The sequence below is a fragment of the Salmo trutta genome, unplaced genomic scaffold (genome assembly GCF_901001165.1).
Source record: "Salmo trutta unplaced genomic scaffold, fSalTru1.1, whole genome shotgun sequence".
Lineage (NCBI taxonomy): Eukaryota > Metazoa > Chordata > Actinopteri > Salmoniformes > Salmonidae > Salmo > Salmo trutta.
In genome coordinates, this window is record NW_021823423.1 from 169564 (window position 1) to 193811 (window position 24248).

The following is a 24248-nucleotide window of genomic DNA, read 5'->3' on the forward strand; positions in this document are numbered from 1 at the left end:
GACCATCCTTCCAAATCTGACCCCTGGTATCCATACAACGCTAGTCTCATGGGACCATCCTTCCAAATCTGACCCCTGGTATCCATACAACCCTAGTCTCATGGGACCATCCTTCCAAATCTGACCCCTGGTATCCATACAACCCTAGTCTCATGGGACCATCCTTCCAAATCTGACCCCTGGTATCCATACAACCCTAGTCTCATGGGACCATCCTTCCAAATCTGACCCCTGGTATCCATACAACGCTAGTCTCATGGGACCATCCTTCCAAATCTGACCCCTGGTATCCATACAACCCTAGTCTCATGGGACCATCCTTCCAAATGTGGTCTCGTTGACAGAGTGAAGCCTCTCCGGGGGGTACACTGTCCCAAACATCTAAAAGTGACAACTAATATAAAACTCTCCCAAGTTACACAGGCTCCTTAGAGTTACTCAAATTCCTCAACTCAAACTCAAAGACCTAATCCTCCAAAACAAAGGGATGGATACTTTCAAATACAAATACATGAAGCACAGAATGATTTCTGGGTGACTTGAAGTCAGCGTTAGAAGAAGCTGCTATAAGAACCGTGTTATATTTCAGCTGTGTAGCGCAGCGCTAGTGGAAAGTAAGGTGGAATGAAATCCAGTAGGAAAGGTCCAACCCCAGTATACTAACAGAAGACTGAATAGTTTCTGTAAATGTGTTATCTAGCTATAGCAGCTGGCCTTGTCCTCTCCTCACACTGTCATCTAATCTAAAGAGACAATAGCCCACAGCATGTTGATTACTTACTCCACATGTTGCAGGAATATCCCCCTTGAGGGATATTGAAGTTCAATTGAACTGAATTGAGTGTAGTCCACCAGGAATCCATCCTGGCCACCGCTAACTGATTAGGACTAAGTTACACCAAACTCAAAAAATAAAAGTTGCACCAACTTAAAAAAAACAAAAAAACCAAAGAAGCAGCAGAAAACATGGTTGGAAGAGTGGTCCATTTGTATTTATCATTGTTGTTTTGTTTTTCTTCATACTGCTTTCGAATGTTGCAGGAGGAACTATTTAAGACATTGACATCAACAATTGACATCAATAGTCATGCTTCCTACACTGTAGTGTTAGTAATCTAGTTTACCTAGGAAGGTCTGTCTGTCTGGAGAAACAGATTGAGGTTATTCATTATGCAGTAGTTAGGTTGTGAAGTAGCGGTAGTCCAAGTCCTCTCTCTTCCGGAGAAGGTAAGTCTTTCTGTCAAGGTGTCTCAATTGCTGCTGCTGCTGTCAGTGGAGATGGAGGCTAGTGATCCATCTCCACCCTCCCTTTGCACCTCCTTCTTCTTCTCATCGTTGAAGAAGAGCAGCGGGAACATCCCTAAGATGCAGCCGATGGCAACTCCCATGGCTTTACCCTGAAGACAAAACAAAACAAGAAACAACGTTCATTACTACTCTGATGCCTAATACTAATACTAATACTAATACTAATAGTAATACTAATACTAATACTAACACTAATACTAATAGTAATACTAATACTAATACTAATACTAATAGTAATACTAATACTAACACTAATACTAATACTAACACTAATACTAATAGTAATATTAACACTAATACTAACACTAATACTAACACTAATACTAATACTAACACTAATACTAATACTAATACTAATAGTAATACTAATACTAATAGTAATACTAATACTAATACTAACACTAATACTAATAGTAATATTAACACTAATACTAATACTAACACTAATACTAACACTAATACTAATACTAATACTAATACTAATAGTAATACTAATACTAATAGTAATACTAACACTAATACTAATACTAATACTAATACTAAAACTAATAGTAATACTAATACTAATACTAATACTAATAGTAACACTAATACTAATAGTAATACTAATACTAACACTAATACTAATACTAACACTAATACTAACACTAATACTAATACTAATACTAATACTAATACTAACACTAATACTAATACTAACACTAATACTAATACTAATACTAACACTAATACTAATACTAATACTAATACTAACACTAATACTAATACTAATACTAATAGTAATATTAATACTAATACTAACACTAATAGTAATATTAATACTAATACTAATACTAATACTAACACTAATTGTAATACTAATACTAATACTAATAGTAATACTAATAGTAATACTAATACTAACACTAATCCCTTAATATGCAGTGCTACAAGTACGTAACCTGCAAGCAACTCTTGGCCAATAAAACTGTAGAGACTCTGTGAAGGAACGTTTATTTATTTTTTTATTAGCTTGACTGCTGGATTCACAAATAAAATACTGTCTTCAGTGAAATGGCTGCACAACCAAAAGCATATTCTGTAGGACACTTCTGACTGATTTAGGGCTCTATTCAATCAGATCCACTAAGTAAGCAACACAGAGAGGACTGACAGAGAGAGAGAGACAGAGAGAGAGAGAGAGAGACAGAGAGACAGAGAGACAGAGAGAGAGAGACAGACAGAGAGACAGACAGAGAGACAGACAGAGAGACAGACAGACAGACAGACAGACAGTGTGTACGTCCTCTCAGAGATAAGACAGAGACTCACACTGTGGGTGCTAACTCTTGTCTGCCACATGTCAGCCTGTTTGGGGTTCAGGTCTGGGCCCACCAACCCACAACGACAGGCCAGGGCTTCCACATAACCTGCAAGGCTAACACAGGAAAATACCATGGTTACAACCTTAATGCACAAACAAAAAGGTTTGGTTACATACATCAATGTATTATCTCTGTTAACCCACAAGTAAAACCAGAAGTCATTTGATCAGCTGCATGATTAATAACCTCTTACATCTAGGGGGCAGTAATTTCACGGCTGGATAAAAAACGTACCCGATTTAATCTGATTATTAGTCCTGCCCAGAAACTGGAATATGCATATAATTATTAGCTTTGGAGAGAAAACACTCCAAAGTTTCTGAAACTGTTTGAATGGTGTCTGTGAGTATAACAGAACTCCTATGGCAGGCAAAAACCTGAGATGCTTCTGTTCAGGAAGTACCCTGTCTGAACATTTCTTGCCCTTCTTTATTATCTCTGTCGTTTACAAAGGATCTCTGCTCTTACGTGACACTTCGCACGTCAACAATGGCCTCTCATAGCCCGGGAAAAAGAGGAATGACGTAATTCAAAGCCCTGGTTGAAGCACACGAGAGCAAAAGCTGAGTGGTCAGTCAATGGACTAAGCCTTAGGCGCGTGACACGCCCCGCCCCCGGCTTTCGGTTTTTTCCTCAGTTTACAGACAGGCAGATTCCCGGTCGGAATATTATCGCTTCTCTACGAGATAAATTGCATAAATATTGGTTTTAAACAGCGGTTGACATGCTTCGAAGTACGGTAATGGAATATTTAGAAATTTTTTGTCATATTTTGCGTCATGCTCGTGGCCGAGATTTAGCGTTGGGATAGTGTCTAGAACGCACGAACAAAACGTCGCTGTTTGGATATAACGATGGATTATTTGGGACCAAACCTACATTTGTTATTGAAGTAGAAGTCCTGGCAGTGTATTCTGATGAAGAACAAGCAAGGTAAGAACATTTTTCTTATAGGAAATGTGATTTTGGTGAAGGCTAAACTTGCAGGGTGTCTAAATAGCTAGCCCTGTAACGCCGGGCTATGTACTTAGATTATTGCAAAATGTGCTTCATCCGAAAAGCTATTTTAAAATCGGACATATCGAGTGCATAGAGGAGTTCTGTATCTATAATTCTTAAAATAATTGTTATGCTTTTTGTGAACGTTTATCGTGAGTAATTTAGTAAAATCACCGGAAGTGTTCGGTGGGAATGCTAGTTCTGAACGTCACATGCTAATGTAAAAAGCTGGTTTTTGATATAAATATGAACTTGATTGAACAGACATGCATGTATTGTATAACACAATGTCCTAGGTGTGTCATCTGATGAAGATCATCAAAGGTTAGTGCTGCATTTAGATATGGTTTGGGTTTATGTGACATGATATGCTAGCTTGAAAAATGGCTGTGTGATTATTCCTGGCTGGGTACTCTGCTGACATAATCTAATGTTTTGCTTTCGCTGTAAAGCCTTTTTGAAATCGGACAGTTTGGTTAGATAAAGGAGAGTCTTGTCTTTAAATAGCTGTAAAATAGTCATATGTTTGAAAAGTGTAAGTTTTCGGATTTAGAGGAGTTTGAATTTCGCGCCCCGCCCATCATTGGATATTGGAGCAGACGTTCCGCTAGCGGAACGTGTAGATGTAAGAGGTTTTAACTTCTGTGTTCATACTGTACATGTTAGAAATGGAGAGTTCTGGAAAAAACTAAGTGTTTACCCTTGTAAAAGGTACCTCTCAGCCAAACCCCCCACTTCCCCCCACTTCCCATCCACATGGGGACACGCAGCAAGCACGAGGCCAAGCACTTTAAGCACCGTCTTCTCTCAAATCTGATACCTACAAATAACCAGTGATGAAATCCCCCAAAACCAGAACTAATGCTGCTCGGCTCTCAGGCATCACATTCAGTCCTGGAAGATTCTCTCAGTCAACACGCAGAATCTGCATTATTCTGTACTGTTGAGGAACAGTGGCAGGTCAGCGTTACACTGTCTCCTCTACACCTACATTATTCTGTACTGTTGAGGAACAGTGGCAGGTCAGCGTTACACTGTCTCCTCTACACCTACATTATTCTGTACTGTTGAGGAACAGTGGCAGGTCAGCGTTACACTGTCTCCTCTACACCTACATTATTCTGTACTGTTGAGGAACAGTGGCAGGTCAGCGTTACACTGTCTCCTCTACACCTACATTATTCTGTACTGTTGAGGAACAGTGGCAGGTCAGCGTTACACTGTCTCCTCTACACCTACATTATTCTGTACTGTTGAGGAACAGTGGCAGGTCAGCGTTACACTGTCTCCTCTACACCTACATTATTCTGTACTGTTGAGGAACAGTGGCAGGTCAGCGTTACACTGTCTCCTCTACACCTACATTATTCTGTACTGTTGAGGAACAGTGGCAGGTCAGCGTTACACTGTCTCCTCTACACCTACATTATTCTGTACTGTTGAGGAACAGTGGCAGGTCAGCGTTACACTGTCTCCTCTACACCTACATTATTCTGTACTGTTTGAGGAACAGTGGCAGGTCAGCGTTACACTGTCTCCTCTACACCTACATTATTCTGTACTGCTGAGGAACAGTGGCAGGTCAGCGTTACACTGTCTCCTCTACACCTACATTATTCTGTACTGTTGAGGAACAGTGGCAGGTCAGCGTTACACTGTCTCCTCTACACCTACATTATTCTGTACTGTTGAGGAACAGTGGCAGGTCAGCGTTACACTGTCTCCTCTACACCTACATTATTCTGTACTGTTGAGGAACAGTGGCAGGTCAGCGTTACACTGTCTCCTCTACACCTACATTATTCTGTACTGTTGAGGAACAGTGGCAGGTCAGCGTTACACTGTCTCCTCTACACCTACATTATTCTGTACTGTTGAGGAACAGTGGCAGGTCAGCGTTACACTGTCTCCTCTACACCTACATTATTCTGTACTGTTGAGGAACAGTGGCAGGTCAGCGTTACACTGTCTCCTCTACACCTACATTATTCTGTACTGTTGAGGAACAGTGGCAGGTCAGCGTTACACTGTCTCCTCTACACCTACATTATTCTGTACTGTTGAGGAACAGTGGCAGGTCAGCGTTACACTGTCTCCTCTACACCTACATTATTCTGTACTGTTGAGGAACAGTGGCAGGTCAGCGTTACACTGTCTCCTCTACACCTACATTATTCTGTACTGTTGAGGAACAGTGGCAGGTCAGCGTTACACTGTCTCCTCTACACCTACATTATTCTGTACTGTTGAGGAACAGTGGCAGGTCAGCGTTACACTGTCTCCTCTACACCTACATTATTCTGTACTGTTGAGGAACAGTGGCAGGTCAGCGTTACACTGTCTCCTCTACACCTACATTATTCTGTACTGTTGAGGAACAGTGGCAGGTCAGCGTTACACTGTCTCCTCTACACCTACATTATTCTGTACTGTTGAGGAACAGTGGCAGGTCAGCGTTACACTGTCTCCTCTACACCTACATTATTCTGTACTGTTGAGGAACAGTGGCAGGTCAGCGTTACACTGTCTCCTCTACACCTACATTATTCTGTACTGTTGAGGAACAGTGGCAGGTCAGCGTTACACTGTCTCCTCTACACCTACATTATTCTGTACTGTTGAGGAACAGTGGCAGGTCAGCGTTACACTGTCTCCTCTACACCTACATTATTCTGTACAGCTCCGCCCCTCTTTATGAGCTAAAACACTGATCCCAGATCAGCACTCTGAGATGAATGAATACAGGTCCTGAGCTGTAAGGGATCACTAGAGGAAAGATCCCCGCTTTATGAGCTAAAACACTGATCCCAGATCAGCAGTCTGAGATGTATGAATACAGGTCCTGAGCTTTAAGGGATCACTAGAGGAAAGATCCCCTCTTTATGAGCTAAAACACTGATCCCAGATCAGCACTCTGAGATGTATGAATACAGGTCCTGAGCTTTAAGGGATCACTAGAGGAAAGATCCCCGCTTTATGAGCTAAAACACTGATCCCAGATCAGCACTCTGAGATGTATGAATACAGGTCCTGAGCTTTAAGGGATCACTAGAGGAAAGATCCCCTCTTTATGAGCTAAAACACTGATCCCAGATCAGCACTCTGAGATGTATGAATACAGGTCCTGAGCTTTAAGGGAAAAAAATCCCATTCACCGCTGGAGTGATATATGGTAATACAAAATTACCATAATACAAATTATGGAAATATTAAATTCAACCAGTAAATATGCACAGCAGAAAATCTTCTGGCACAGACATCTGTGCATAGAATCATAAAAAGATGGGAAAAAATGTATTAATCAAAATACATGCTGTTATTCAACACCAGCCCTTCTGGGTCCTGGCACTCCGACGGTGGAATGAGCTTCCCTCTGAAGCTAGGACAGCAGAGACCCTGTCCATCTCCCCCTGAAGCTAGGACAGCAGAGTCCCTGCCCATCTTCCCCTGAAGCTAGGACAGCAGAGACCCTGTCCATCTCCCCCCTGAAGCTAGGACAGCAGAGTCCCTGTCCATCTCCCCCTGAAGCTAGGACAGCAGAGTCCCTGTCCATCTCCCCCCTGAAGCTAGGACAGCAGAGACCCTGTCCATCTTCCCCCTGAAGCTAGGACAGCAGAGTCCCTGTCCATCTTCCCCCTGAAGCTAGGACAGCAGAGTCCCTGTCCATCTTCCCCCTGAAGCTAGGACAGCAGAGTCCCTGTCCATCTCCCCCCCCCTGAAGCTAGGACAGCAGAGTCCCTGTCCATCTTCCCCTGAAGCTAGGACAGCAGAGTCCCTGTCCATCTTCCTCCTGAAGCTAGGACAGCAGAGTCCCTGTCCATCTTCCCCCTGAAGCTAGGACAGCAGAGTCCCTGTCCATCTTCCCCCTGAAGCTAGGACGGCAGAGTCCCTGTCCATCTTCCCCCTGAAGCTAGGACAGCAGAGACCCTGTCTATCTTCCCCCTGAAGCTAGGACAGCAGAGACCCTGTCCCTGTCCATCTTCACCCTGAAGCTAGGACAGCAGGGACCCTGTCCATCTTCCCCCTGAAGCTAGGACAGCAGAGACCCTGTCCATCTTCCGCCTGAAGCCAGGACAGCAGAGTCCCTGTCCATCTTCCCCCTGAAGCTAGGACAGCAGAGTCCCTGTCCATCTTCCCCCTGAAGCTAGGACAGCAGAGTCTCTGTCCATCTTCCCCTGAAGCTAGGACAGCAGAGACCCTGTCCATCTTCCCCCTGAAGCTAGGACAGCAGAGTCCCTGTTCATCTTCCCCCTGAAGCTAGGACAGCAGAGACCCTGTCCATCTTCCCCCTGAAGCTAGGAAAGCAGAGTCCCTGTCCATCTCCCCCCTGAAGCTAGGACAGCAGAGTCCCTGTCCATCTTCCCCCTGAAGCTAGGACAGCAGAGTCCCTGTCCATCTCCCCCCTGAAGCTAGGACAGCAGAGACCCTGTCCATCTTCCCCCTGAAGCTAGGACAGCAGAGTCCCTGTACATCTTCCCCTGAAGCTAGGACAGCATAGGCCCTGTCCATCTTCCTCCTGAAGCTAGGACAGCAGAGACCCTGTCCATCTTCCTCCTGAAGCTAGGACAGCAGAGTCCCTGTCCATCTTCCCCCCTGAAGCTAGGCCAGCAGAGTCCCTGTCCATCTTCCCCCCTGAAGCTAGGCCAGCAGAGTCCCTGCCCATCTCCCCCCTGAAGCTAGGACAGCAGAAACCCTGTCCCTGTCCATCTTCCCCCTGAAGCCAGGACAGCAGAGACCCTGTCCATCTTCCTCCTGAAGCTAGGACAGCAGAGTCCCTGTCCATCTTCCCCCTGAAGCTAGGACAGCAGAGTCCCTGTCCATCTCCCCCCCTGAAGCTAGGACAGCAGAGTCCCTGTCCATCTCCCCCCTGAAGCTAGGACAGCAGAGACCCTGTCCATCTTCCCCCCTGAAGCTAGGACAGCAGAATCCCTGTCCATCTTCCCCCTGAAGCTAGGACAGCAGAGTCCCTGTCCATCTCCCCCCTGAAGCTAGGACAGCAGAGTCCCTGTCCATCTTCCCCCTGAAGCTAGGACAGCAGAGACCCTGTCCATCTTCCCCCCTGAAGCTAGGACAGCAGAGACCCTGTCCATCTTCCCCCTGAAGCTAGGACAGCAGAGTCCCTGTCCATCTTCCCCCTGAAGCTAGGACAGCAGAGTCCCTGTCCATCTTCCTCCTGAAGCTAGGACAGCAGAGTCCCTGTCCATCTTCCCCCCCTGAAGCTAGGACAGCAGAGTCCCTGTCCATCTCCCCCCTGAAGCTAGGACAGCAGAGTCCCTGTCCATCTTCCCCCTGAAGCTAGGACAGCAGAGTCCCTGTCCATCTTCCTCCTGAAGCTAGGAGTGCAGAGACCCTGTCCATCTTCCCCCTGAAGCTAGGACAGCAGAGTCCCTGTCCATCTTCCCCCTGAAGCTAGGACAGCAGAGTCCCTGTCCATCTCCCCCCTGAAGCTAGGACAGCAGAGACCCTGTCCATCTCCCCCCTGAAGCTAGGACAGCAGAGTCCCTGTCCATCTTCCCCCTGAAGCTAGGACAGCAGAGTCCCTGTCCATCTTCCCCCTGAAGCTAGGACAGCAGAGTCCCTGTCCATCTTCCCCCTGAAGCTAGGACAGCAGAGTCCCTGTCCATCTTCCCCCCTGAAGCTAGGACAGCAGAGTCCCTGTCCATTTTCCCCCTGAAACTAGGACAGCAGAGTCCCTGTCCATCTCCCCCCTGAAGCTAGGACAGCAGAGACCCTGTCCCTGTCCATCTCCCCCCTGAAGCTAGGAGAGCAGAGACCCTGTCCATCTTCTGGAAACCCTACCTCTTCAAAGACTATCTTCAATAAAACCTCTCAGTATTCCCCCCGCCATTAAAAACTAACAAAAATATACAAATTGTAATTCTCTCTTCCTACTGGCACTGACTTTGCTGATCACTTCTTTACTGACAAAAAATGTACTGACTATGGCTGTGTTATGTACTACGACTGTGTTATGTACTATGACTGTGTTTTGTACTACGGCTGTGTTATGTACTATGGCTGTGTTATGTACTACGACTGTGTTATGTACTACGACTGTGTTACGTACTACGACTGTGTTATGTACTACGACTGTGTTATGTACTACGACTGTGTTATGTACTATGACTGTGTTATGTAGTTGCTGTGTTATGCACTATGACTGTGTTATGTACTATGACTGTGTTATGTAGTTGCTGTGTTATGCACTATGACTGTGTTATGTACTATGACTGTGTTATGTAGTTGCTGTGTTATGCACTATGACTGTGTTATGTACTATGGCTGTGTTATGTAGTTGCTGTGTTATGTACTATGACTGTGTTATGTAGTTGCTGTGTTATGCACTATGACTGTGTTATGTACTATGACTGTGTTATGTAGTTGCTGTGTTGGATGGATGCTATCTCCATTATGATGCTAACAGAGTGCCAGACAGAGCAGCTGTCTCCATTATGATGCTAACAGAGTGCCAGACAGAGCAGCTATCTCCATTACGATGCTAACAGAGCGCCAGACAGAGCAGCTATCTCCATTATGATGCTAACAGAGTGCCAGACAGAGCAGCTGTCTCCATTACGATGCTAACAGAGTGCCAGACAGAGCAGCTATCTCCATTATGATGCTAACAGAGTGCCAGACAGAGCAGCTATCTCCATTATGATGCTAACAGAGTGCCAGACAGAGCAGCTGTCTCCATTACGATGCTAACAGAGTACCAGACAGAGCAGCTATCTCCATTATGATGCTAACAGAGTGCCAGACAGATCAGCTGTCTCCATTATGATGCCAACTGAGTGCCAGACAGAGCAGCTATCTCCATTATGATGCTAACAGAGTACCAGACAGAGCAGCTATCTCCATTATGATGCTAACAGAGTGCCAGACAGAGCAGCTATCTCCATTACGATGCCAACTGAGTGCCAGACAGAGCAGTGGTACAGATGGCCCAGGAACATGAGCAGAATCCTGAAAGGACACTATTCCCTATAAAGTGGGCAACAGGAAGTGAGTCTTGTCTGACCCAGAATGGCCAATAGAGACAACATTCCAGACTCAGCCGGCTGTCTGTGCCACTTGGGACGAAGCCATAGGAATGTACTCCCACATTGGCCAATTCAGTTAGTTTTGGGTAAAAAAAAAAAAAAGACTGTAAAATCTATAGGAATTAAGTTAAAAATGAGTTTAATTGAGGAAATCTGTTCCTAAGTATTCTCGCAAATAAAAAATAGAAACGTCATCTTGTCTCAGTGTAATCAAGGTAATAAATTATTGTTATTTTCAAATGCAATCTCTTTTTGAGTTGTGGTTAATTTGCAGTGTACAGATTATTAGAACTATGTTCAGCCCCCCCCCCCCCGACCATCTGCTCCGACAAAAAAACATCTGAATCTAGTTGGCCTACCCCTGACCTAGATCAACTCAATAATTCACAGGCTGGATGCACAGTCAGGGGAGAGGGACCAAATTATCTGTTTAAATTCAGTCAGGGGAGAGGAGAGGCTGAAGCCCCAGGTCAAACCAAGCTAACAGAGGAGAGGCTGTGGAGTCCCAGGTCAAACCAAGCTAACAGAGGAGAGACTGTGGAGCCCCAGGTCAAACCAAGCTAACAGAGGAGAGGCTGTGGAGTCCCAGGTCAAACCAAGCTAACAGAGGAGAGGCTGGAGCCCCAGGTCAAACCAAGCTAACAGAGGAGAGGCTGGAGCCCCAGGTCAAACCAAGCTAACAGAGGAGAGGCTGGAGCCCCAGGTCAAACCAAGCTAACAGAGGAGAGGTTGTGGAGCCCCAGGTCAAACCAAGCTAACAGAGGAGAGGCTGTGGAGCCCCAGGTCAAACCAAGCTAACAGAGGAGAGGCTGAAGCCCCAGGTCAAACCAAGCTAACAGAGGAGAGGCTGTGGAGCCCCAGGTCAAACCAAGCTAACAGAGGAGAGGCTGTGGAGCCCCAGGTCAAACCAAGCTAACAGAGGAGAGACTGGAGCCCCAGGTCAAACCAAGCTAACAGAGGAGAGGCTGTGGAGCCCCAGGTCAAACCAAGCTAACAGAGGAGAGGCTGAAGCCCCAGGTCAAACCAAGCTAACAGAGGAGAGGCTGTGGAGTCCCAGGTCAAACCAAGCTAACAGAGGAGAGACTGTGGAGCCCCAGGTCAAACCAAGCTAACAGAGGAGAGGCTGTGGAGTCCCAGGTCAAACCAAGCTAACAGAGGAGAGGCTGGAGCCCCAGGTCAAACCAAGCTAACAGAGGAGAGGCTGGAGCCCCAGGTCAAACCAAGCTAACAGAGGAGAGGCTGGAGCCCCAGGTCAAACCAAGCTAACAGAGGAGAGGTTGTGGAGCCCCAGGTCAAACCAAGCTAACAGAGGAGAGGCTGTGGAGCCCCAGGTCAAACCAAGCTAACAGAGGAGAGGCTGAAGCCCCAGGTCAAACCAAGCTAACAGAGGAGAGGCTGTGGAGCCCCAGGTCAAACCAAGCTAACAGAGGAGAGGCTGTGGAGCCCCAGGTCAAACCAAGCTAACAGAGGAGAGACTGGAGCCCCAGGTCAAACCAAGCTAACAGAGGAGAGGCTGTGGAGCCCCAGGTCAAACCAAGCTAACAGAGGAGAGGCTGTGGAGCCCCAGGTCAAACCAAGCTAACAGAGGAGAGGCTGTGGAGCCCCAGGTCAAACCAAGCTAACAGAGGAGAGGCTGTGGAGCCCCAGGTCAAACCAAGCTAACAGAGGAGAGGCTGTGGAGCCCCAGGTCAAACCAAGCTAACAGAGGAGAGGCTGTGGAGTCCCAGGTCAAACCAAGCTAACAGAGGAGAGGCTGTGGAGTCCCAGGTCAAACCAAGCTAACAGAGGAGAGGCTGTGGAGTCCCAGGTCAAACCAAGCTAACAGAGGAGAGGCTGGAGCCCCAGGTCAAACCAAGCTAACAGAGGAGAGTCTGTGGAGCCCCAGGTCAAACCAAGCTAACAGAGGAGAGGCTGTGGAGCCCCAGGTCAAACCAAGCTAACAGAGGAGAGGCTGTGGAGTCCCAGGTCAAACCAAGCTAACAGAGGAGAGGCTGTGGAGTCCCAGGTCAAACCAAGCTAACAGAGGAGAGGCTGTGGAGTCCCAGTTCAAACCAAGCTAACAGAGGAGAGTCTGTGGAGCCCCAGGTCAAACCAAGCTAACAGAGGAGAGGCTGTGGAGCCCCAGGCCAAACCAAGCTAACAGAGGAGAGACTGTGGAGTCCCAGGTCAAACCAAGCTAACAGAGGAGAGGCTGTGGAGCCCCAGGTCAAACCAAGCTAACAGAGGAGAGGCTGGAGCCCCAGGTCAAACCAAGCTAACAGAGGAGAGGCTGTGGAGTCCCAGGTCAAACCAAGCTAACAGAGGAGAGACTGTGGAGTCCCAGGTCAAACCAAGCTAACAGAGGAGAGTCTGTGGAGCCCCAGGTCAAACCAAGCTAACAGAGGAGAGGCTGGAGCCCCAGGTCAAACCAGCTAACAGAGGAGAGGCTGTGGAGCCCCAGGCCAAACCAAGCTAACAGAGGAGAGGCTGTGGAGTCCCAGGTCAAACCAAGCTAACAGAGGAGAGAGTGGAGCCCCAGGTCAAACCAGCTAACAGAGGAGAGGCTGAAGCCCCAGGTCAAACCAAGCTAACAGAGGAGAGGCTGTGGAGCCCCAGGCCAAACCAAGCTAACAGAGGAGAGACTGTGGAGTCCCAGGTCAAACCAAGCTAACAGAGGAGAGGCTGAAGTCCCAGGTCAAACCAAGCTAACAGAGGAGAGGCTGGAGCCCCAGGTCAAACCAAGCTAACAGAGGAGAGTCTGTGGAGTCCCAGGTCAAACCAAGCTAACAGAGGAGAGGCTGAAGCCCCAGGTCAAACCAAGCTAACAGAGGAGAGGCTGTGGAGCCCCAGGTCAAACCAAGCTAACAGAAGAGAGGCTGGAGCCCCAGGTCAAACCAAGCTAACAGAGGAGAGGCTGTGGAGTCCCAGGTCAAACCAAGCTAACAGAGGAGAGGCTGGAGCCCCAGGTCAAACCAAGCTAACAGAGGAGAGACTGGAGTCCCAGGTCAAACCAAGCTAACAGAGGAGAGGCTGTGGAGTCCCAGGTCAAACCAAGCTAACAGAGGAGAGGTTGTGGAGCCCCAGGTCAAACCAAGCTAACAGAGGAGAGGCTGGAGCCCCAGGTCAAACCAAGCTAACAGAGGAGAGGCTGTGGAGTCCCAGGTCAAACCAAGCTAACAGAGGAGAGGCTGTGGAGTCCCAGGTCAAACCAAGCTAACAGAGGAGAGGCTGTGGAGCCCCAGGTCAAACCAAGCTAACAGAGGAGAGGCTGTGGAGTCCCAGGTCAAACCAAGCTAACAGAGGAGAGGCTGTGGAGTCCCAGGTCAAACCAAGCTAACAGAGGAGATGGCTGTGGAGTCCCAGGTCAAACCAAGCTAACAGAGGAGAGGCTGGAGCCCCAGGTCAAACCAAGCTAACAGAGGAGAGTCTGTGGAGCCCCAGGTCAAACCAAGCTAACAGAGGAGAGGCTGTGGAGCCCCAGGTCAAACCAAGCTAACAGAGGAGAGGCTGTGGAGTCCCAGGTCAAACCAAGCTAACAGAGGAGAGGCTGTGGAGTCCCAGGTCAAACCAAGCTAACAGAGGAGAGGCTGTGGAGTCCCAGGTCAAACCAAGCTAACAGAGGAGAGTCTGTGGAGCCCCAGGTCAAACCAAGCTAACAGAGGAGAGTCTGTGGAGCCCCAGGTCAAACCAAGCTAACAGAGGAGAGGCTGGAGCCCCAGGTCAAACCAAGCTAACAGAGGAGAGGCTGTGGAGTCCCAGGTCAAACCAAGCTAACAGAGGAGAGGCTGGAGCCCCAGGTCAAACCAAGCTAACAGAGGAGAGGCTGTGGAGCCCCAGGCCAAACCAAGCTAACAGAGGAGAGACTGTGGAGTCCCAGGTCAAACCAAGCTAACAGAGGAGAGGCTGTGGAGCCCCAGGTCAAACCAAGCTAACAGAGGAGAGGCTGGAGCCCCAGGTCAAACCAAGCTAACAGAGGAGAGGCTGTGGAGTCCCAGGTCAAACCAAGCTAACAGAGGAGAGACTGTGGAGTCCCAGGTCAAACCAAGCTAACAGAGGAGAGGCTGTGGAGTCCCAGGTCAAACCAAGCTAACAGAGGAGAGGCTGGAGCCCCAGGTCAAACCAAGCTAACAGAGGAGAGGCTGTGGAGTCCCAGGTCAAACCAAGCTAACAGAGGAGAGGCTGGAGCCCCAGGTCAAACCAGCTAACAGAGGAGAGGCTGTGGAGCCCCAGGCCAAACCAAGCTAACAGAGGAGAGGCTGTGGAGTCCCAGGTCAAACCAAGCTAACAGAGGAGAGAGTGGAGCCCCAGGTCAAACCAGCTAACAGAGGAGAGGCTGAAGCCCCAGGTCAAACCAAGCTAACAGAGGAGAGGCTGTGGAGCCCCAGGCCAAACCAAGCTAACAGAGGAGAGACTGTGGAGCCCCAGGTCAAACCAAGCTAACAGAGGAGAGGCTGGAGCCCCAGGTCAAACCAAGCTAACAGAGGAGAGGCTGTGGAGTCCCAGGTCAAACCAAGCTAACAGAGGAGAGACTGGAGCCCCAGGTCAAACCAAGCTAACAGAGGAGAGGCTGTGGAGCCCCAGGTCAAACCAAGCTAACAGAGGAGAGGCTGTGGAGCCCCAGGTCAAACCAAGCTAACAGAGGAGAGGCTGTGGAGTCCCAGGTCAAACCAAGCTAACAGAGGAGAGGCTGAAGCCCCAGGTCAAACCAAGCTAACAGAGGAGAGGCTGTGGAGCCCCAGGTCAAACCAAGCTAACAGAGGAGAGGCTGTGGAGCCCCAGGTCAAACCAAGCTAACAGAGGAGAGACTGTGGAGCCCCAGGTCAAACCAAGCTAACAGAGGAGAGGCTGGAGCCCCAGGTCAAACCAAGCTAACAGAGGAGAGGCTGGGGCCCCAGGTCAAACCAAGCTAACAGAGGAGAGGCTGTGGAGCCCCAGGTCAAACCAAGCTAACAGAGGAGAGGCTGAAGCCACGGCCACAGCAGCTGCCTGCTGTTAAAATAAATGACTCATACATCAAATTACAGATGTCAGAAAGAGACAGCAGCAGATTACACGACATCTGGGAAATCAAACATCTACAAGCAGACATCTACAATCCTCTCTGCCACCAGTCATAGAAAAAGGACTGCAGAGAATACAAAACAAATACTTTATTCTATAATTCACCATAATGCTGACAACAAGGCCAATAGGAAACATTTAGTCACAGGTAGCTTAGCTCTAGCTTGGACCCAGATCTGTTGTAGCCTTGTCCCAGATCTGTTGTAGCCTGGTCCCAGATCTGTTGTAGCCTGGTCCCAGATCTGTTGTAGCCTGGTCCCAGATCTGTTGTAGCCTGGTAACAGATCTGTTGTGGACTGGTCCCATATCTGCTCTAAACTGGTCCCATATCTGCTCTAAACTGGTCCCATATCTGCTCTAAACTGGTCCCAGATCTGTGGTAGCCTGGTCCCAGATCTGTGGTAGCCTGGTCTCAGATCTGTGGTAGCCTGGTCTCAGATCTGTTGTAGCCTGGTCCCAGATCTGTTGTAGCCTTGTCCCAGATCTGTTGTAGCCTGGTCCCAGATCTGTTGTAGCCTGGTCTCAGATCTGTTGTAGCCTGGTCCCAGATCTGTTGTAGCCTGGTCTCAGATCTGTTGTAGCCTGGTCTCAGATCTGTTGTAGTCTGGTCCCAGATCTGTGGTAGCCTGGTCTCATATCTGTTGTAGCCTGGTCCCAGATCTGTTGTCCCCACATGCTACAAGATTGTCACCATTGTTCCTGTACACAAGAAGACAAAGGTAACTGAACTGAATGACTATCGCCCAGTAGCACTCACTTCTGTCATCGTGAAGTGTTTTGAGAGACTAGTCAAGGATCATATCACTTCCACCTTACCTGTCACCCTAGACCCACTGCAATTTGCATAGGTCCACAGACGATGCAATCGCCATCACACTGCCCTATCCCATCTGGACAAGAGGAACACCTATGTAAGACACCATAGTACCCTCCAAGTTATAGCATTAAGCTTGAGGCCCTGAGTCTCAACCTCGCCCTGTGCAATCCTGGACTTCCTGACGGGTCCTGGACTTCCTGACGGGCCACCCCCAGGTGGTGAAGGTAGGAAACAACATCTCCACTTTGCTGATCCCACAAGGGTGCGTGCTCAGCCACCTCCTGTACTCCCTTTTCACCCATGACTGCGTGGCCATGCACACCTCCAACTCGATCATCAAGTTTGCAGATGACACAGCAGTGGGCTTGATCACCAACAACAACGAGACAGCCTATAGGGAGGAGGGGAGGGCACTCGGGGTGTGGTGTCAGGAAAACAACCTCTCACTCAACGTCAACAAAACAAAGGAGATGATCGTGGACTTCAGGAAACAGCAGAGGGAGCACCCCCCTATCCACATCAATGGGACAGCAGTGGAGAAGTTGGAAAGTTTCAAGTTCCTCGGCATACACATCAGGGACAACCTGAAATGGTTCACTCACACAGACAGTGTGGTGAAGAAGGCGCAACAGCGCCTCTTAAACCTCAGGAGGCTGAAGAAAATTGGCTTGTCACCTAAAACCCTCACAAACTTCTACAGATGCACAATTGAGAGCATCCTGTCGGGCTGTATCACCGCCTGGTACGGCAACTGCACCGCTGTCACGTCCTGACCATAGTAAAAGGTTATTTTCTATGGTAGAGTAGGTCAGGACGTGACAGGGGGTGTTTGGTGTTTTTCTATGTTTTGTATTTCTATGTTTAAGTTCTAGTTTTTCTATTTCTATGTTTTTCTGGGGGGGGTTGATCTCCAATTGGAGGCAGCTGGTCCTCGTTGTCTCTAATTGGAGATCATATTTAAGTAGGGTTATTTCTTCCTGGGGTTTGTGGGTTATTATCTTTTGAGTAGTGTTTGTTTCTCTCTGCGTCACGGTTTGTTGTTTTGGCATATTCAGTTATTTATGTCTTGCAAAGTTTCACGGATTAAATAAAATGTGGAACTACAACCACGCTGCACTTTGGTCCGCTCCTTTCGACAGCCGTGACAACCGCCCACAACCGCAGGGCTCTCCAGAGGGTGGTGTGGTCTGCACAACGCATCCCCGGGGGCAAACTACCTGCCCTCCAGGACACCTACAACACCCGATGTCACAGGAAGGTCAAAAAGATCATCAAGGACATCAACCACCCGAGCCACTGCCTGTTCACCCCGCTACCATCCAGAAGGCGAGGTCAGTACAGGTGCATCAAAGCTGGGACAGAGACTGAAAAACAGCTTCTATCTCAAGGCCATCAGACTGTTAAACAGCCATCACTAACACAGTGAGGCTGCTGCCTACATACAGACTTGAAATCATTGGCCACTCTAACAAATTAGATCACTAGTCAGTTTATTAATGCCACTTTAATAATGACGTTTACGTATCTTGCACTACTCATCCCAGATGTATATACTGTATTTTATACCGTCTATTGCATCTCGTCTATGCCGGTCGGTCATGACCCATCCGTATATTTATATGTACATATTGTTATTACATCCCTTTACTTAGATTAGTGTGTATTAGGTAGTTGTTGTGGAATTGTTAGATGACTTGTTAGATATTACTGCACTGTCGGAACTAGAAGCACAAGCATTTCATTACACTTGCATTAACATCTGCTAACCATGTGTATGTGACCAATAAAATGAGATTTGATTTGAATAAATGACAGTTGAAAGCAGATGGTGTAACTCAGATACTATGAGAGGTCATTATCTCAAGCTAAATTCTGCAAAATTCTGCAAGCTAAATTCATTCTGTAGCAACTGTCTCCAGAGCAGTGAGACATCCTCATGCGCAGCTCACACTAAAGAGAGCTACCCAGGGCCTTTTTTACCCAAAGACTGGCACTTCAGCCTGACAGGTTAGAGGACATCATTAACCTCTCTCCGGTTTCAGCCTGACAGGTTAGAGGACATCATTAACCTCTCTCCAGTTTCAGCCTGACAGGTTAGAGGACATCCTTAACCTCTCTCCGGTTTCAGCCTGACAGGTTAGAGGACATCCTTAACCTCTCTCCAGTTTCAGCCTGACAGGTTAGAGGACATCCTTAACCTCTCTCCAGTTTCAGCCTGACAGGTTAGAGGACATCCTTAACCTCTCTCCAGTTTCAGCCTGACAGGTTAGAGGACATCCTTAACCTCTCTCCAGTTTCAGCCTGACAGGTTAGAGGACATCCTTAACCTCTCTCCAGTTTCAGCCTGACAGGTTAGAGGACATCCTTAACCTCTCTCCAGTTTCAGCCTGACAGGTTAGAGGACATCCTTAACCTCTCTCCAGTTTCAGCCTGACAGGTTAGAGGACATCCTTAACCTCTCTCCAGTTTCAGCCTGACAGGTTAGAGGACATCCTTAACCTCTCTCCAGTTTCAGCCTGACAGGTTAGAGGACATCCTTAACCTCTCTCCGGTTTCAGCCTGACAGGTTAGAGGACATCCTTAACCTCTCTCCGGTTTCAGCCTGACAGGTTAGAGGACATCCTTAACCTCTCTCCGGTTTCAGCCTGACAGGTTAGAGGACATCCTTAACCTCTCTCCAGTTTCAGCCTGACAGGTTAGAGGACATCCTTAACCTCTCTCCAGTTTCAGCCTGACAGGTTAGAGGACATCCTTAACCTCTCTCCAGTTTCAGCCTGACAGGTTAGAGGACATCCTTAACCTCTCTCCAGTTTCAGCCTGACAGGTTAGAGGACATCCTTAACCTCTCTCCAGTTTCAGCCTGACAGGTTAGAGGACATCCTTAACCTCTCTCCAGTTTCAGCCTGACAGGTTAGAGGACATCCTTAACCTCTCTCCAGTTTCAGCCTGACAGGTTAGAAGACATCCTTAACCTCTCTCCAGTTTCAGCCTGACAGGTTAGAAGACATCCTTAACCTCTCTCCAGTTTCAGCCTGACAGGTTAGAGGACATCCTTAACCTCTCTCCAGTTTCAGCCTGACAGGTTAGAGGACATCCTTAACCTCTCTCCAGTTTCAGCCTGACAGGTTAGAGGACATCCTTAACCTCTCTCCAGTTTCAGCCTGACAGGTTAGAGGACATCCTTAACCTCTCTCCAGTTTCAGCCTGACAGGTTAGAGGACATCCTTAACCTCTCTCCAGTTTCAGCCTGACAGGTTAGAGGACATCCTTAACCTCTCCAGTTTCAGCCTGACAGGTTTACCTATAAGCACATTGGGCGTATTCCAGGTAGTCTTTATTGCAGTTGTTCACCGCAAATAATCAGTTCCCACAATGCTTGGAGAAGTCTGGAGACTTCTCAGAAACCACAGTACTGTAGCCATCTTCCTATAGCAACTACAATAGGACTCCAACATGGACTGTACACAGTGTGACTGCAATAGGACACCAACAGGGACTGAACACATTGTGACTACAATAGGACTCCACCAGGGACTGTACACAGTGTGACTACAATAGGACACCAACAGGGACTGTACACAGTGTGACTGCAATAGGACACTAACAGGGACTGAACACATTGTGACTACAATAGGACTCCACTAGGGACTGTACACAGTGTGACTACAATAGGACTCCACCAGGGACTGTACACAGTGTGACTACAATAGGACTCCACCAGGGACTGTACACAGTGTGACTACAATAGGACACCACTAGGGACTGTACACAGTGTGACTACAATAGGACACTAACAGGGACTGAACACAGTGTGACTACAATAGGACACCACCAGGGACTGTACACAGTGTGACTGCAATAGGACACCACCAGGGACTGTACACAGTGTGACTGCAATAGGACACTAACAGGGACTGTACACAGTGTGACTACAATAGGACACCAACAGGGACTGTACACAGTGTGACTACAATAGGACACCACCAGGGACTGTACACAGTGTGACTGCAATAGGACACCAACAGGGACTGTACACAGTGTGACTGCAATAGGACACCAACAGGGACTGTACACAGTGTGACTACAATAGGACAGCAACAGGGACTGTACACAGTGTGACTACAATAGGACACCACCAGGGACTGTACACAGTGTGACTACAATAGGACACCAACAGGGACTGTACACAGTGTGACTGCAATAGGACACCAACAGGGACTGTACACAGTGTGACTGCAATAGGACACCACCAGGGACTGTACACAGTGTGACTACAATAGGACACCACCAGGGACTGTACACAGTGTGACTACAATAGGACACCAACAGGGGCTGTATCAGCCCAAACAGACGATTGGTTTGATCTGCCTTTTCTTACCCGAGTCCAGCCAGGTCCGACACAAGGTTTCCCAGGGCAGCAGCTGCAGAGAGAGAAGAGAGGGAGGTCATGGCTCTGCCTCGGTGAAGGTCTGGTTGATGACGTCAGAGGTTAGAGGTCGTTGTATGCTCCAATGAGATCCATTAAAACACAAAACCCGGTGTAGAGTTGGAGTTTAATTGTCGTATATGGAGTTATTTCTCACTATGCTCCTGGAACAACACAAGGTGTGTGAACCGACCAACCCTCTTTCACACCTGACTGATTGTAATGGAACTGGTGCTTCGTAAGGGGTCAGTCATATGACTCATCGTTAGACAGCAGGCTGTGTCTCTGACTCATCATTAGACAGCAGGCTGTGTCTCTGACTCATCATTAGACAGCAGGCTGTGTCTCTGACTCATCGTTAGACAGTAGGCTGTGTCTCTGACTCATCATTAGACAGCAGGCTGTGTCTCTGACTCATCATTAGACAGCAGGCTGTGTCTCTGACTCATCGTTAGACAGCAGGCTGTGTCTCTGACTCATCATTAGACAGCAGGCTGTGTCTCTGACTCATCATTAGACAGCAGGCTGTGTCTCTGACTCATCATTAGACAGTAGGCTGTGTCTCTGACTCATCATTAGACAGCAGGCTGTGTCTCTGACTCATCATTAGACAGCAGGCTGTGTCTCTGACTCATCATTAGACAGCAGGCTGTGTCTCTGACTCATCATTAGACAGCAGGCTGTGTCTCTGACTCATCATTAGACAGCAGGCTGTGTCTCTGACTCATCATTAGACAGCAGGCTGTGTCTCTGACTCATCATTAGACAGCAGGCTGTGTCTCTGACTCATCATTAGACAGCAGGCTGTGTCTCTGACTCATCATTAGACAGCAGGCTGTGTCTCTGACTCATCATTAGACAGAATGCACCTGAACTAATACAGAGAGAAAATCATTGTAAATGAGATGTGACAGAGCTAAATGTGAATTACCGAACAGCTGGTTTGTTAATGGATCTAATCTGCTCTTTCTGCTAGTTTGATGCTGAAAACAGTTTATGCACACTTCTGTCTCTCCAGAGCCTGAGAGAGACAGAATCATAGCCCACAGGACTGATGTGTTTTACTGTGACTGACGTTAGTCTGAAACAATCATTGGTCTGAATGTCATGGCAACGCGGGGTCGTTCAGGAGTCATGTAGGCTGTGAGGGACAGGGGTCTGTTTAATGGTAACATATTCCCCTGTTAACACATCAATCTATGTATTTCTATATCAAACACAAAATAATCACTGAATGTCAAATTAGAACGGCCCATAACAAAATTGCGGCGTTGAAGATTAAGAACCAAAAAAGGATCTAGAACCTAAAAGGTTTCTTCAGCTGTCCCCATAGGAGAACCTTTTTTGGTTCCAGGCAGAACCCTTTTGGTTCCATGTAGACATGTTTTGAGTTCCATGTAGTACCCTTTATACAGAAGGTTCTATATGGAACCCAAAATAGTTCTATGTGGAACCAGGTTTCTACCTGTAACCAAATATGGTTTGCCTATGGGGACAGTCGAAGAACACATTTGGATCCCTTTTATCTAAGAGTGCAGTTACAGTAGTCTGAATCTAAAACTAATTGTGAAGATAGTGAATCGTTATTAGAGGAGAGAGAGAGCAGGACCAATGTAATTACAACTGTTTCAAGGTCAGCTGTTATTTCAGCCTCAGGGTTCTGTCCCAAATGGCACCCTATTCCCTGTATAGTGCACTACTTATAACCAGGGCCCATAGGGTAGTGCAATACATAAGGAATAGGGTGCTATTTGGGATGCAGCCCAGGCTGTAGCAGTACTGTAGCAGTGCTTCTGCAGGTTTTAGGCAGCCATCCAAAGAGAGAAGGAGAGAATGTGTACTAGACATATTTAACAAGATCAGAACCTAATAAAAGTCTAAAACCACATCCATCATATTGAACAATTTCATAGTGAGAAGTACAATAGGTTACATGACCAGCTGGAGTTTAAATATAAAGCCTTCAACTTCAGCTTGGATTTGACTGATGATTCCACTTCATTTGTCAATAAAAGCTGAAGACATGATTCATTATCCAATTTAGAATCCCCTGTGGACACTCAGAACTCCCAAAAATCTTACTTCAGCATTTTGTTTCTCTGGTGTAGTTTTTGTACGGTATGTACAGTACCGTTAGACTCTCTTAGATGTTTGTCTGACAGTTAGACAAACATCTAAGAGAGTCTAACGGTACTGTACAGTTAGACTCTAACTGTTAGAAACACAGCAGGCTTATTTCAGAAACACAGCAGTGAGGAAATACGATTACAGACAGACGGTAAAACTAGTGATATTCTCCTCCTTTATCCCCTCTGGTACTTTCATAACAGTGGGTGAAGAAACACTGTGTTCAGTGAAATTCGATCAAAAGTTGTTCTCTCTCCTTCTTTTCTTCTCTCCTCAGATCAGCTGACACGTCCATTTCCCTCCCCTCAGATCAGCTGACACGTCCATTTCCCTCCCCTCAGATCAGCTGACACGTCCATTTCCCTCTCCTCAGATCAGCTGACACGTCCATTTCCCTCTCCTCAGATCAGCTGACACGTCCATTTCCCTCCCCTCAGATCAGCTGACACGTCCATTTCCCTCCCATCAGATCAGCTGACACGTCCATTTCCCTCCCCTCAGATCAGCTGACACGTCCATTTCCCTCTCCTCAGATCAGCTGACACGTCCATTTCCCTCTCCTCAGATCAGCTGACACGTCCATTTCCCTCCCCTCAGATCAGCTGACACGTCCATTTCCCTCCCCTCAGATCAGCTGACACGTCCATTTCCCTCTCCTCAGATCAGCTGACACGTCCATTTCCCTCCCCTCAGATCAGCCGACACGTCCATTTCCCTCCCCTCAGATCAGCTGACACGTCCATTTCCCTCTCCTCAGATCAGCTGACACGTCCATTTCCCTCTCCTCAGATCAGCTGACACGTCCATTTCCCTCCCCTCAGATCAGCTGACACGTAGAGCTCTGGACCCTGTTAGTTATAGTAGAGCTCTGGGCCCAGCCTGCTGTTAGTTATAGTAGAGCTCTGGGTCCAGCCTGCTGTTAGTTATAGTAGAGCTCTGGGTCCAGCCTGCTGTTAGTTATAGTAGAGCTCTGGGTCCAGCCTGCTGTTAGTTATAGTAGAGCTCTGGGTCCTGTTAGTTATAGTAGAGCTCTGGGTCCTGTTAGTTATAGTAGAGCTCTGGGTCCAGCCTGCTGTTAGTTATAGTAGAGCTCTGGGTCCAGCCTGCTGTTAGTTATAGTAGAG

At 47.6% G+C, this 24248-nt stretch overlaps 1 protein-coding gene across 2 annotated transcripts in view; it reads right to left on the reverse strand.

Moving 5' to 3' along the window:
- Positions 1-970: 970 nt before the first annotated feature.
- The window catches only part of LOC115190904 (transmembrane protein 65-like), a 71982-nt gene continuing 48704 nt past the window's right edge, over positions 971-24248 (reverse strand). For both annotated transcript variants that reach the window (XM_029748935.1, XM_029748936.1), the window contains 3 exons: positions 20950-20992; positions 2620-2725; positions 971-1397 (listed from right to left, as the gene is read on the reverse strand). In XM_029748935.1, coding sequence (XP_029604795.1) covers positions 1251-1397; positions 2620-2725; positions 20950-20992 — 296 coding nt within the window. In that variant the 3' untranslated portion in view covers positions 971-1250. The remainder of the gene's footprint in view (positions 1398-2619; positions 2726-20949; positions 20993-24248) is intronic.